The sequence below is a fragment of the Hakea prostrata genome, chromosome 1 (assembly GCF_041222555.1).
Source record: "Hakea prostrata isolate BN-2017 chromosome 1, UWA_Hpros_2, whole genome shotgun sequence".
In the NCBI taxonomy this organism is placed as follows: domain Eukaryota; kingdom Viridiplantae; phylum Streptophyta; class Magnoliopsida; order Proteales; family Proteaceae; genus Hakea; species Hakea prostrata.
Window position 1 is genome coordinate 62,967,236 of NC_142600.1, and position 14,643 is coordinate 62,981,878.

The following is a 14,643-nucleotide window of genomic DNA, read 5'->3' on the forward strand; positions in this document are numbered from 1 at the left end:
CAAGTGAACCAATCAAGGTTTCTCTTGCAAAATAGTACTTGAGATCATGGTACCTCGTGTCGGCGATAAATTGCCGACATGAGGTGAAATTTCCAGGTGTCGCTGGGAGGGATACCCCCCAGCGACACCGACTTAACATTTAGTCAACGATATATCGCCAGAAATCGACAATATATCGCTGACAGTCGAAAACTTGACCTGTGTCGATTCACCAATTGTTTGACAACCACCGGCGATGATATTGTAGAGGTCGAGAGAGGGAGGGAGAGGCACACAGACAAATAGGAGGGTTCATTGCGTGCTTTAGCCCCTTGATCAAACCCGAATTCTTCTCGGATCGAAGCCATGGATGGCTTCCACCCCAACCCAAACCCCTCCACGGCTTTGAAAAAAAAATGCAAAAACCTTGACTCTCCATCCAGGTCCTCTCCCATTCTAGATCCGATCCCTAAAAGTGAAACCGTGGTTTGGGATGGCTGACGGTGAGTATCCCTGGGAAGGAGAGAAATTTGCCACCGGGGGAGAAGGAGGAGATTGAGTGGTTTGGATGGCTGACGGCAAGTATCCCTGAGAAGTAGAGAAAGTTGCCACCGGAGGAGAAGGAGGAGATCCGGCGATTAACCCTGAAAGGAGAGAGTTGCAGATAAACCGTGGAACTGTAGAAGACTAAATTGAAGTAGGTTTTAGTATTTAGGATTTAAAAAAATTTAACATTTAGGTTTTAAAAATAGGGCGACTTTTGACAACATGTCGCTCGAGTCGCCGTGTCGCTAGGGTCCGACATGTCGAACCTTGCTTGAGATACATCTAACTCTCACTAAATGACTAGTGGCAAATACCCAACTTACCCTTTTGAGGTTATCTGCATTGGATTTACTTGTTTCATAAAGAAGCTATAAAATCTTTTGGAGTCCGGATCTTCTATTTGACAGTAAAAAATTGTACTCTACTCATATTTTGTCACCATGTATTTAAGATAGGGTCCACCTCTAAGTATTTATGACCTATTTTATTATGCTCTGAAATGCCTCAAAAAAAAAAAAATAATAATAATAATATAAACTCTATCTTTTGAATATATCTACCCATATTTTAATTCCCTTTTTTCAATGTAATATGATCATTAAAAGGTAAAGGTAAAACCCGTTTTACCGTTTTACTCTCTCAGGAAAATTATTTTATTAATCTAGCTTTTGTAAAAGTGGTAGAGAAAATAGGTAAAGAAATCCGGGAAGACAATCGGTCTCCTAGGATGGTTTTTCTCTCTTTTCCTTTTTCAATTGTCCACGAGTGTCGACTTTTGTTTCCTTAATAAAAAGGCATATTTTACCCATATATATATATATATATATATATATAATAAATAAATAAATAAATAAAGCATATGCGAATCTGGCATTGAACTCTCAAAGAGTAACTAGCTGTCAAAAGTCCAAACCAGTCAAAGACTGCATTCCTTTTCCACAGCATAAATATAAATACATAGGCCTTATGAGAATCATTAGGTCATCCACATATTAAATAGTGTCAATTTAGGGTTATAATTTGATATTTATTTGTATTTTATTTTTATAATAAAAAATAATTTTTTTAATAATTTTTTTGCTAAAAATTCTCCATGAAAAGCATACATCAATGTTCAAATACAAAAGATTTCACATTGAATGAGATTTGGCTCATTAATTAGAACATAGACAAGGCTAATTTGTCTCGCGTGATTCCAGTCAAGGACAACTAAGAGGTCCAAGACTAAAACAAACTTGAATTGGTTTGTCAAAGTTCAAGACCAAAGGTAAGAATCTGTCAAGAATCAAGATAACAACATGAATGAGTTTTACTAAAAATACTCAAGATTGTGATTGGTTTTTGAATGAGTTTTACGAATTCATAATTATGATTGTCAAATTGTGAATTCGTATCATAATTTGACAATCATATCTTCTTTCTTATACCTTAAACGTTCCGGTCTAACATCGGTCATGGATCGGATATCAAAACCGATACAACCGATACGAAGCCGACCCCTACAAGGCTAGAACCTAGGGAAAGCATGAGAAAGAAGTGGAGAGATGTTTATCTTTATCCCCCTCCACCTTAAAAAGGTTATCTTTATCCCTACGTTAAAAGGTTAAGTGTTATTCCCTTTCGGTGAAAAGAAAAGCTTATAACAAAATAAAGATTGAACCAATGCAAAAACGGTGAAACTTGGAACTTCACTTTCTATTTCCCTCGCTTGCTTGTGGTGGGGGCGTGGGGCCCCCTCATTTATAAATTATTAAATGTGTAGTTATTCTTTTTGGAATCACAATTTGGCCGTTAATTTTAGACGGAAAAAGGTGACCTTTGGTCCGATATCTCGTTCACGCCAGATTGCCGTTTTCTATCCCGTCTAAATTGAAGACTTGGAAGCCCCACTGCCTGTCTGGCAACCACCCTTTTGCCTCGTTTAGAACTTCACTTATTTTCTACTAATAAGGTCTATCAACACAATCTCCCTTTCTCCCCCTCTTTTTAAATTAATGTGAAGCTTGTCAAATGACAAAACTAACCTCAAACCTTAAACCCCCCAACCATATAGGATCCATTTTTTGATGAAATAAATTCTAAATATTGGCTTCTAGAGAGCACATTAATCCACATTCCGTTTTCCACCAAAAGGAAAATACCATTGTCATTTCCTTTGGTAATTGACTCTTGTCGACATCAAGGTTTAAAGTATTCTATGATATGATAAAATACTAGTCAATACGTATCAATATTAGACATAACCGATACGATACATCTCAATATGTCTCTCTATTGAATTGCACTAGGATACATTGACTAATACGATATAATACTCGATACTGTCTCTTAGAATCATCTGACATTGATACTTTAAACCTTGGTCAACATCATCAACTAAGTTCAAGACTACTCAACTACAAAGTGAGTTTTAAAAGTGAAATGGCAATGGTGTCCTCAAGGCACTGATATAATAATCCTTATTCCAAAATGGTGACGAACACTGTTCTTTCTCTCCCACCTTGCATGCCGCGAATAATATAAACATAGCTTTGCTGCATTGCACAAGAGAGTCCTCCCATTAGGTTGTTTACATTCACAATCTCTCCTGAAAATGATGGTTCTACAGGAAATCCAGAAACTTCTAGTCCAATTAATGCTTTCTTGTGCACTCTCATTGACCACAAGAGCCACATTACCAGAAAAAGAAAATATATACCCCCAAGAATCTAACTACGTTTTACTCCATTAGAGAAAAAATAAAGCCTTTCTTTCCCAGAAACCTCACCGAAACGGGGCAATAGCACCAACCAACAGGTCAAATTTCTAGTTGCCCTCCAACATGTCTGGTTTCCCATAAAAGGCACCATTTGTATGCAAGAATTTAGGTTGGATGAGTTCCCCTTGACATATTGTAAGTAAATTGTTCTGTTTCAATGCTCTGAAAAAAAAAATTTGGATACTTGAAACTGGCTTTCCTACCCTCCTAAAGGTGATTTTCAAGCTGCAAGCGGTTCCTCTCTTCCCTGAACAAATTTTCAGTAAAATTTTACTTTTAAAAAAATTCAACATATAAAACTTACAAATTTGGGAGTAAGTTTAGGGAAAGCTCTTTTTGTTTTACATAAAATTTTAGTGGAAATTTTTCCTGCAGAATTTCACTTTATAAATTCAACTAAAACATATAAAAGTTTATACTTACGAAATAAATATTATCATGGAAATCTGTTCAAGAAACATTTTATATTGAAACAAAATGGAGGTAATAGCCCTAAAGTCCAACTAAAAAGGTATTTAAAAGAAAGCATATATCATATGACAAAAAGTCCAAATCTCAAACCCCACAGCCCTGCAAACAGCCAGGCAAGGGGTGGGGGGGCCTACGCTGGATTGGTCCCTCCTCCAGTTTTGGAAACCAGCTAGCAGCAACAAATAGAAAAAAGAAGCATCCACTGTACCCATAACCAAATATCACAAATGCAAATATATGCTTTTCAGCTAAGGAAAAGAATTGCAAACATATGCATACATACAAACGTACCTTATGAGTTTACTTAGCGTTCTACAGTTAACATCTTTTGTTTCCCAGAAATTTCTCAGAAAACTACCCATAACGTCACCAACTACCCACCCACCCATTTTATTGATTTTTCCAGTTTACCGAGAAGTGGCAGATGAAGGAGAACTGACCATTCGTTGATTATCGGTTGCAAACCCAAAGTTCTCGAACAGGCCCTGTAGATTTACAGATCAGGAAAAGCAGCAAATGTTGGGTACCAAAATGTCTGTGTGTGAAAGAAAAACGTTTTATAAATAAATAGAGACCACACAGTTGTTTCGGTTAGAGTTGTGAACATACCAAGGCATCGTTGATTGCATAAGCCACGCAGTAATGTTCCTGAATACACCAGTGGTGGTTTTGTACAGAAAAGGAAGGTACTTCTCGTCAGAAACCCAGATGCAATTCTGTATAATAATCTCTATGAACGTACAAATTACACAGAAGAAAAAACAGGAAACAGGGGGGCTCCACTACTGCACTGCTTGTAAGAAGAAGCTAGAGGATATAATGATCCAGGCAAACCCAAAAGTCTTTTTAACGGCCAGAAGCCATTGGCAGCTAAGAATAGCATGTGGGATCTTAATAACAAACTCACTGCTTTTTTATATACATAAAAAATATTATATATATAAAAAAAAAAAAAAAAAAAACACTCACTGTTGATCCCATTTAGTACAAGTTAGATCAAACCCCATTAAAAGCCATGGAGATGGGGTGGGGTTGTGTAGTAAGGGTCAAGGATCTCAAGGACAAAATTATTAATTTATTATCAGCTCCATGGAAGCATTATAAACTTCTTATCAGTTCCTAATCAGCATGGACATTAAAAGTTGGTGATCCCACTAAAAAGCCCCACCAAAGTAAGACCTCCATGCGGAAAAGGCTAAAACTTAAGACCACAAGGCCATGTACATCTCACATTGTCCGTGGAACAGAACAAATCTCACCCATTGACTAAGTGGATTTTAAATATTGCATCAACCCTATCATATTATGGGGTGAGATTTATTAAGCTAACATGAAGGAGATGTGTATCTGACATTGTATTTGCCTTCAATTTATACCAATACTTTTTATTTTTACTTTTGCTATTATTATTATTATTATTATTATTATTATTATTATTATTATTATTATTATTTTGGGTGGAGTTGGGGTAGGGGCAATATTGGTAAGGTGCATCACATGTATGAATAGCAATATAAGGAGTAACCTTCATTCTTGACCTTTTCCCTTTGTAGACAAAATAAGACATAGAAAGTTACCTGCATCATGTTCCACTCTTCAAACTCATCAAATAACTCTAGCCTTTCAATCCTGATCCAAAAAAGAAAGGGTCTATGAGAATATTTCTGAAAACTACAAAAAGCTTTTTGCAACAAAAGAAGGATCCATTGAGAAAAATGTTGAGAGATAAAAAGCATGCAGAAGAATCAGGAAAAGATGAAATCTACTTGTTCCATATACAGACAAACTATATACACTTTAGAATCTTTTATAAAGTTGGCTCAGTTTATCAACAGCCGTCCAACCTCTTTAAATCCTAAATTCACTGGCAGGCCAAATCAAGACAAAGAGTGGGAACCACTGTGAATTGGGTCAGTTGAATGACAAATAACGATTGAAGCTTTGGTATGGCAGTGCTCTGCTCTATTTGAGAATCTTCAAAGAACACAAGCACTTCTGATACATGTCAATGCAAGAATATCAAAGATACTTCAGCCAGTAAGAGAACATAAGCAGGGACAAAAATTTTGATATTTCATTTTCAGCCATCCCCACCATACTTATGTAATGACACTTCATCAGGTGTCCATCCAACAGGACAAGGATACAATTTAAGAAACAATTAAATGGTCAGAAAGCGAGATTTTAAGTACCAAGAAAACAGAAACAATTTGAAACATTCAATCTTAGCCAATCCCATCTTATTAGATGTAGTAAGGACCATGCAAAATATTATTAGCCACTACCACCAGTGTAAAAAGACCAATCTGCAGTTTCAGTTACAACCTGAAGGTAATTGGAAGGTAGCAGGGATGGAAGCTGGCTGGGCTCAAAAAGGCAAAGGACGAGGCCAGCTGACATATTTATACATCACGGCATCATGCTCGGGCAGTGCAGGACTCAGGCACACCCACTTTTGCATAGTAATTACATGGAAACTCTAATTTTCTTATCAGAACAAGTAATTCCAAGAACTAAAACCATGGCACTTTACATTAATGCAAGAATTTAACAGCCACCAATCTTCTAAAAACTGATTTTTCAAGAATTTAATCAACAGAACACAATTCTATAGTTAGTAGAAAATTCTGGGTATTGAGAAATAGTCCAACTTTTACTAGCGATACAAAAATTCAAAGCAGAATCTATGCAGTACAAGGGATAAGAAGAAAAATTAATGAAAGATTTGAAATAGAAAATTAGTTAGTTAGTACTGATGGGCCATCATCCGGTTGGGTTGATGTCTGGGAGGCAGCCAGCCTTTGCTAATATCAGGATATGGCCAGGTTGATTGGACCATGAACTGACCTGGACAAATTTTTTCCCAGAAGACAATCCAGTGATTATTTACATGTTTCCAGCACACTGAAAAACATTCTACAAACAAAATAACCAATGTTCTGTACATTTACAATAAAATTATCATTTAGGGTTAATCAAGCAGGATTTGAACAGCATTAATGCTCCACCTTGATTTCATGCAAAATTAATAGTTCCATGGCAATAGAACCCCAGTGAGAAGGTCTGTCCATAAATAAATATCATTGCTTTCAGTTTAACCAAGAAAAATGAGATGCACAGAAGCCAAGGAAAGGCACAAGAAACTGTTGTTATGAGAAAGGCAACTGTATGAGGAAACAGGGACAAAAAATTGAGATAGACAAATTATGACTGCATGGTGCATACGTTCATCAAGCCAAACAATCCAGTTTATATGTAGCGCCTTGTTACTGCAGAGAGGATTCAACTAGAAAACCACCCTACATTAGCATCAATGACATGTTGCAGCAGAATGCAGAACATTGAAAAAGCAATAAACCAGAACTAGTAACTCAGGATGTAGGGATCTAACCAGCCAACAGATGGATACCAAACTTAGTTCAAGTGGAAGTGATGCCAATCAGGTCCTTGGCTCCAAGGTACAGCCAATTCTGATGGCTGGGTAAGGATATAGGAGTTGGATTTGAAATTTGAAAGTAGACCTCCAAAATAGAAGATTTAATGGAGAACTTTGTATTCCAGTAATCAAAATAAGACACCCTGCGAGTTAACAAAACTACCCATCACAGAACTCATAGGGTTAGTAGTATGGGATGCTGGAGCTGCAACTTGGCTTTTGGCGTTTGCTTTTTATCAAAAATTGACTGGAGAAGCTAGAGATTATCAACCATCCTTGCTTTGAACTCCATCAAAAAAACCTATTCTAAATTTGGATTTCCTAAGGTAAACTCTTCCTCAGAAATTTTCTTTTTAAAATTATCTTAACATAGTGTTTGGTTGTGAAATTAATATAAATGCTAACAACTTTGCCTGACCTATAAGTTGATGGGGTTCAATTTTCTTTTTTCTGCTAAATAATTATATATATATATATATATATATATATATATAAAAAATATATATATATAATATATATATATATATATATATATATATAAAAAATATATAATATATATTTTTTGAAAAAAAGGAATCTTTTGCAAAATAAAATTGAAAAGAAAATAGGGATTAATGGTGATTGTTTGGAATTTAACTTTTATGCATGTTAAAAACCATTGGATCCTCGACAGCCTTAAGGAGTTCAAAAATTTTCACCCATTATTTATAATAATTTATCTTTCAAAATCATTATAAATTACAAAAAAAATCATAAAATATTAAGGGAAAATACCTGATTCAGTTGGGAAATTATTTTCAACATACATACTGTATGTTGAAATTCAAATCAAATGCACCATTCAATTACAATGTTTAATACTTAAAAGTAATTTTCAATAGAAAATTTAAAATTTATTGTGTATTAGGAAAAATACTACATTCATATTTAGCAATTTGATTGTTTTAGTAGCTTGATATTATGCTTAGTAAGTATTAATTCAATACTTAACCCTAAAATACATTGCGCTTTTTTTTTAGTATTAGTGTATGAAGTTAAGAGTTTTGTTATACAATAGGTGGCCATCTTAGACAACATGGCAACATGGAGACCTGAGGTAGGCTGATAGAAGGATTCCTAGGGTTGATATTGTGGGAAGATGCTTAATTCTGTAAGGGCCATTGGGTTGAGCAACATTTGTCTGGTGGCTATAGTGACGCTGCCAAATGCACAAAGGTTCCTAATAAAGTGCAGCAAGCTAGGCAAAGCATTTCAGAGGACTAAAGAAAGCTGACAGAAAACAGAGGCGGCAAAAGCTTGATGATGCGCCAGAGAAGATACCAGTAGAAGAGGATGCAGATGTCTGGGATGTTGGTTGTACGCTGATGCAAGATTTTCAATTAGAGGCTGAGTGGAGACAGTATGAACAAACATTAGCTATTAGTAGACAAACTTTCCATTTCAACTAATGAGGCAATATGAGCAGCCAAGAGAAGTTGGTGGATCTGGCCCAGCTGCAACAGAGCAAGAAAGTGAGAAGAGGAAAAAATCATAGACATGAAGAATGGCATAATCAACCTCCTCTAAGGAGAACACATTCTAAGTCTTGTTCTTCAGCAGGATCCCATTATATTCAGGCATAAGATTCTTATAAGCCAAGGAACTCTCGCATAATTGGTAGTAAAGATCAAGTGCATGATTCCTTTAGTAAATTAATGTTCTATAATAATTAATAACACCTCACCTAAGGCAGCCTAGGAAACATAAAACCAGGTCATACTTGACATTGCATATAGGGCTGGCCTAAGAATGAAAATGCCCATTCCATGGGAATTGATAAATGAGTTCTTGCCAAAGCACAAGGAATCGAAGTACCACAAAATCACTTATGAATTGACGCCAAGGTGGGACACATACAGAGTAACTATTATGGCTTATGTAGGACTATACCTGCTAGACAAATCCATCATCAACTTCAAGGTCAGCTGTAATGGTAAAAGAATCTTCTTTAGGTCTTTGAATTCATTAAATGATATAAAAGATGCATCATTTTGTTAGACAAAATCAAAAGAATGTTCCAATGGAGGTAAGGCAACATCATTATCCAAATTATGACAGATAATATTCTAACCACAAAAAAGCTAGAGAGAAATTAATGAATAAGAGAAGCAAGAGGATCCACCTCTTTTGGGCACCATATGCAGCATGTCATAGTTGTCACGCCACCTAGGGAAGCAAGGCACCCGAGGATGGGAAAAAGAACAAGACAACACCTAGGGTGCCTAGGCACCACCAAAACAATTGGACACCTAGGTGACACCTTGACAACTATCCAGCGTATTCCATTGTCCTAATACTAATGGACATGGGGAAGAAAAAATAGGTAACAAGTGTGGTATAGAGGGCAAGACAAGTGAATATGTAGAAAGTAAACTTTAATAAACAAAAATAGTGCAATAACAAGAAGAAGTGAGAAGAAGAAAAAAAGAAGAAGAGAAGAGAAGAAGAATTGATAGGAATCACATAAGCCTGCGACTCTAGCTTAAAACTCCTAAAATCACAGCCTTTTATTTATAGATATCAATAGTCTAGATTACAACTTGCGAAGCAAGCCATCCTGCCCACTAAAATAGGAAATAAAGAGTACAACTTATGGACAGAATTTTATAGTCTTCTAACTCCTAAAATCTGTCCAAAATAGAAAGTACTGAAAAAGGAAAGTTATGAAATTAGTAACTAACAGAAAATAGAAACTATGCTTTGTAGAAGCTCTCAAAACTTGTGTAGCAAGATTGCTACATTAGAAATAGAAAGTAGAGTAGCATATCTAAAAAGGAAACAAGCATCATTGGCATAATACTGTTCATGTTACTATTTGCATGAATAATAAAACATCTCATTGTTCTTGTGTGTACTTCAACACTCCTCCCAAGCTGAAGTATACAAAAAAAAAAAAAAAAAAAACACCTCCAGCTTGCACAATATGAATAAATTTGAAAGGTAGCACCAATCTTGAATCATGTAGCAATAGTAGACGTCGATAAACCACTAATAATGAGAACAATTGGCAATCCATAAATATAACAATATCAAAGGCACTATCCAAATAATGGCAGTAGTAGGGAGGAATATCCACACTAATTCTTCAAAATTGCAACTCCATTGTTCATGTAAGCACTCTGCAAGAAGGCAAGTAGTTGGTAAAGTATGGGAAGGTAAAAGGGAGGTAGTAGGCAAAATATGGGTAGGTAAAAGGGAGTATTGGTTATTGTGGACCAAGTAAGTAGGTAAAAGATATTATTGGTTCTGTGCACCAAGTAGGTAGGTTAAAGACAGCATAGCTTACTGGGGACCAAGCAAATAGGTAAAAGACAGTATAGATGCCATGTTAGAATTTCAGCCCTTGTGATTAGCTTAGGAACTGAAAAAGAGAAGAAGAAGAAGAAACCGAAGAAGAAGAAGGAGAAGAAGAGAAGAGGGGGAGAGAAGGGGGAAAAAAAAAAAAAAAAAAAAAAAAAAAAAAAAAAAAAAAAAAAAAAAAAAAAAAAAAAAAAAAAAAGAGAGAGAGAGAGAGAGAGAGAGAGAGAGGCATTGTATGTATATTTTGGCTTTGCCCTAGTACTTTATTTATAATGTAACCTAAACTGAGTTACAGCAAAAAGAAAATTATATATTGCATCGAATTCCTAAACCTACTAAAAAGGAAATTATCCTGGGGAGATTACTTGTCAACCAAGCACTAAGAAAAATATAAACTTAGAAAGTAGCCAAAATAGAGAGCAACTAAAATAGAAAGTAACTAAAATAGAAACAAAAGGACAATAGAAAGTATCCAAAAAAGAAACTCCAAGCTGCAGCTCCAAAACTTGTGCACCAAGGTAGCAACTCCAAGACGCGAGCACCAAGGCAACATCTCCATAACTTGTGCAAATCTCAACACTCCCCGCTAGAGTATACACAAAGAAAGATCCAACTTGGATAAATAATAATAAACTTGAAAGGCAGCACCAATCTTGAAATAATAGGAACATATATTAAAGTGCCATCATCTTGAACACAAGTAGCAATAGCAGACGCCGATAAATACCTGAGAGAACTTCACCCAGGACATAGTCAACATCATTTTAAAAAATCTTTAATTCTTCAAGTTGAATGAACCATCCAATAATGAAAACAAGCGGCAATCCATAAGTATAGTAGCATTAAAGGCAATATCCAAATAATGTTAGTTGTAAGGAGGAATCTCCACACTAATAAATAAAAATTGTAGCTCCAATGGCCACACATAACATCTAGCAAGAAGGCAAAGTAGTAGGCAAAGGCATAGGTAGGTAAAAAACAATATTGGTTATTGTGGACTAAGCATGGTGGGAGATCTCGCGAGATCTCGCTGAGATCTTGCGAGATACTGCTATTTGACATAGCGAGACGAGATGAGAGGCGAACTGCGAGATGGGAGATCTCGCCACATCTCGCCGAGATCTCGCCATATCCCCAATCTCGCCGCAACCAAAAAAGCGAAACTGATTTTTTGTTGGAATTTGTTGGGGATTCAACTTTTAAACATCTTTAAAACATCAAATTATCATCATTCTAGCCTATTTTAACTAGATCTACAACAAAGGAAGATTTTCCCCCAAATGAATTTTCCAAATAGAATATTCTACAATGGGTGTGTGAGTTTAGTGTAAAATATGTTGATCCACAAGCTTGATCTAACTTCATGGAAACCAATTTAAGTGACATAAACCATATGTGACAACAAGTGATGAGTTGACGGGAGTCAATGTGGCCCGTGAATCGGGATGGGAACAGTGATACTCGGCTGTAGTCTGTAATCATACACATACTCGTGATTGTGATTGTGAACTATGGATTATGATTTATGACTTACAAAGCAAAACCCATGGTTGTAAAAGAAGCCAAAGTTCTGATAGTGAGTGAATGTATAATACAAGGACAACAGAAACGATACTCTACATTTCGGATATAGAAGACAAGAGGGTTATTCTCACAATCTAAGGCCACCAAGTGTTCAAAGGCCTAAATACACAAAACAAACAGCCCAACCGGGGCCCAACCACCGGAGGGCACCGAGGCATTTGGAGTCCGGGCATTTGGGGCGAGTCTCGCTCGAGCGGTCTCACCATGGGACAAGTAGGTAAAAGGCAATATTGGTTATTATGGACTAAGTAAGTAGGTAAAAGGTTGTGTTGGTTACTATGGACCAAGTAGGTAGGTAAAAGGCAGTATAGGTTACTGTGGACCAAGTAGGTAAGGTAGTATGGATTACCAAGTAGGTAGATAAAGAAAGTATAGGTTACTACAAACCAAGTAGGTAGGTAGGTGTTGCTATAGAATACCATCTTAGGATTAAAATCTCCAAAAATAATTCTCTTCAAAGGACTTTACTAGATATAGACAAGGGCTCCAATCTCCCCCTCACGTGTAGCATTACATGTGGATAAATAATGACGAAAAATTACCAATATCTCAAAGTCTTTAATGAGGAACTATGTACTTGAAGGAACCATGTTACTCGATGAATATGGGTGCAAGAACTTCCAATCATACAGTAGAAAAGTCCGAACTACCAGCATCAACTCAAACGAGACAGTAGCAAAAAAATTTACTCATAACATGACAATATTAAACCACTTTGTAGTAAGGGAAGCACCAACTAATATTAGAGGAAGAGTCGATAACCAATGGTATGTCCAAGAGATCCAAAAAGTAGCAAACTAACTCGGAGAAACTAATGATTATTAATATAATGTTTCATCTACTAGAAGAATAATACCATTGAAGTCGATTCTAATAAACAAAGAAGCAAGGAAACGGGCTGCATTCGATTTAGGTAAGTAGGACAGCAATGTTATGTAAATAAAATTTTCCAAGGAGTTGTATCAATCAAAACAAATAATAGCAGGAAAAGGGAAGCAATACGGTATCAACAACAACAACAACAACAACAACAACAACAACAAAAAAAAAAAATCCCAGAGCACAAAGACCTAATGAAACGGGCTGCTGCAATATAAGTGGATCAAACAAGAGTCCATATAATATCTTTTCTATTTACCAGAAGATAATACCTTGCAACCGATTCTGGTTGTTAGCTAACAATGGGCAGCAGAAAATAAGACCTAATTCAAACCTCTATTTACCAAAAGAATAAGGGGCTGAGGTCGATTCCGATAAATAGGGTATTATCCATCTAGATCAGCAAAGGCAGTAATAGCACAACAATAATAATGACAATAAATCAGGCATCCAAACAGATCTTTAAGCAAGTAATCCAATGAATATTGTAACCTAGGGAGCCAAGAGAAAAGAACACAGGCAGGTTGCAGTTATTGTGAAACTATAAATAACCAATTTATCTGAAGAAACATCAGTGCAGAATCCTTCACAGTTGTGACAGTAAAAGAATAGTTAATCATCTATTCTTCTTTTTTTCTTTTTCTTTTTTCCAGATCAGTTATATTCAGTAGATAGGTTGTGCAGTGGTAATAATAGGTAACTCGGTAGCTCCTCTAAGGTTTTCAATTGTAGTAGAAAAAGATCACTTCATGCTTTTATTTGAAGGGGGATCTAAAAAATCATTAATGCAGCAAGGGGTGGCTGCCCACCAGGTAGAAAGAAAAGAATATTGCAAGAGAAGAAGCAATCCCTAGACTGATTAAACCTGCTCTGATACCATGTTAGAAAGTAAACTTTAATCAACCAAAACAATGCAATAACAATAAGAAATGAGAAGAAGAAAAAAAGAAGAAGAGAAGAGAAGAAGAAAGAAGAAGAATTGATAAGAATCACATAAGCCTGCGGTTCTAGCTTAGAACTTCTAGAATCGTAGCCTCTTATTTATAGATGTCAATAGTCCAGATTATAAGTTTATAACTTGAGAAGCAAGCCATCTTGCCCTCTAAAAATGAAAATAAATAGTATAACTTATTGACAGAATTTTATAGTCTTCTAACTCCTAAAATCTGTCCAAAATAGAAAGTACTGAAAAAGGAAAGTTATGAAATTAGTAATTAATAGAAAATAAAAACTATGCTTTATAGAAACTCCTAATACTTGTGTAGCAAGATTCCTACATTAGAAATAGAAAGTAAAGTAGCATATCTAAAAAGGAAATAAGCATCACTGGCATAATACTGGTCATGTTACCATTCACGTGAACAGTAAAATAGCCCATTATTCTTGCATATACTTCAACAGAATACTTTTGGACATAACCATGGCTATGGTTGAAAGAGAAGTTAATAGTGATCTAGAGAGGCTTGCTATTACTCGATTTGCAACCAACTACGTTGCATTCAAGAGATTTTAAACAAAGGTTAGCAGTCCAAGGTCTATGTTTGGCAGTGATAAGTGGTTTGTTTGGAGGTGATCCACACACAAGGTAGAGGGCAGCACAACAAACCATCTTAAGTGAACAGTTCTGGTGTGACCTGAAAAAAATGGTCGC

General features: G+C 35.9%; 1 protein-coding gene across 1 annotated transcript in view; it reads right to left on the reverse strand.

The window, feature by feature from the left end:
• Positions 1 to 3,757: 3,757 nt before the first annotated feature.
• LOC149029349 (leucine carboxyl methyltransferase 1 homolog) overlaps positions 3,758 to 14,643 on the reverse strand; it is a 47,387-nt gene continuing 36,501 nt past the window's right edge. Inside the window, exons 11-13 of the mRNA XM_089141578.1 lie at positions 5,332 to 5,383; positions 4,364 to 4,402; positions 3,758 to 4,239 (exon numbers count right to left, since the gene is read on the reverse strand). Coding sequence (XP_088997704.1) covers positions 4,162 to 4,239; positions 4,364 to 4,402; positions 5,332 to 5,383 — 169 coding nt within the window. The 3' untranslated portion in view covers positions 3,758 to 4,161. The remainder of the gene's footprint in view (positions 4,240 to 4,363; positions 4,403 to 5,331; positions 5,384 to 14,643) is intronic.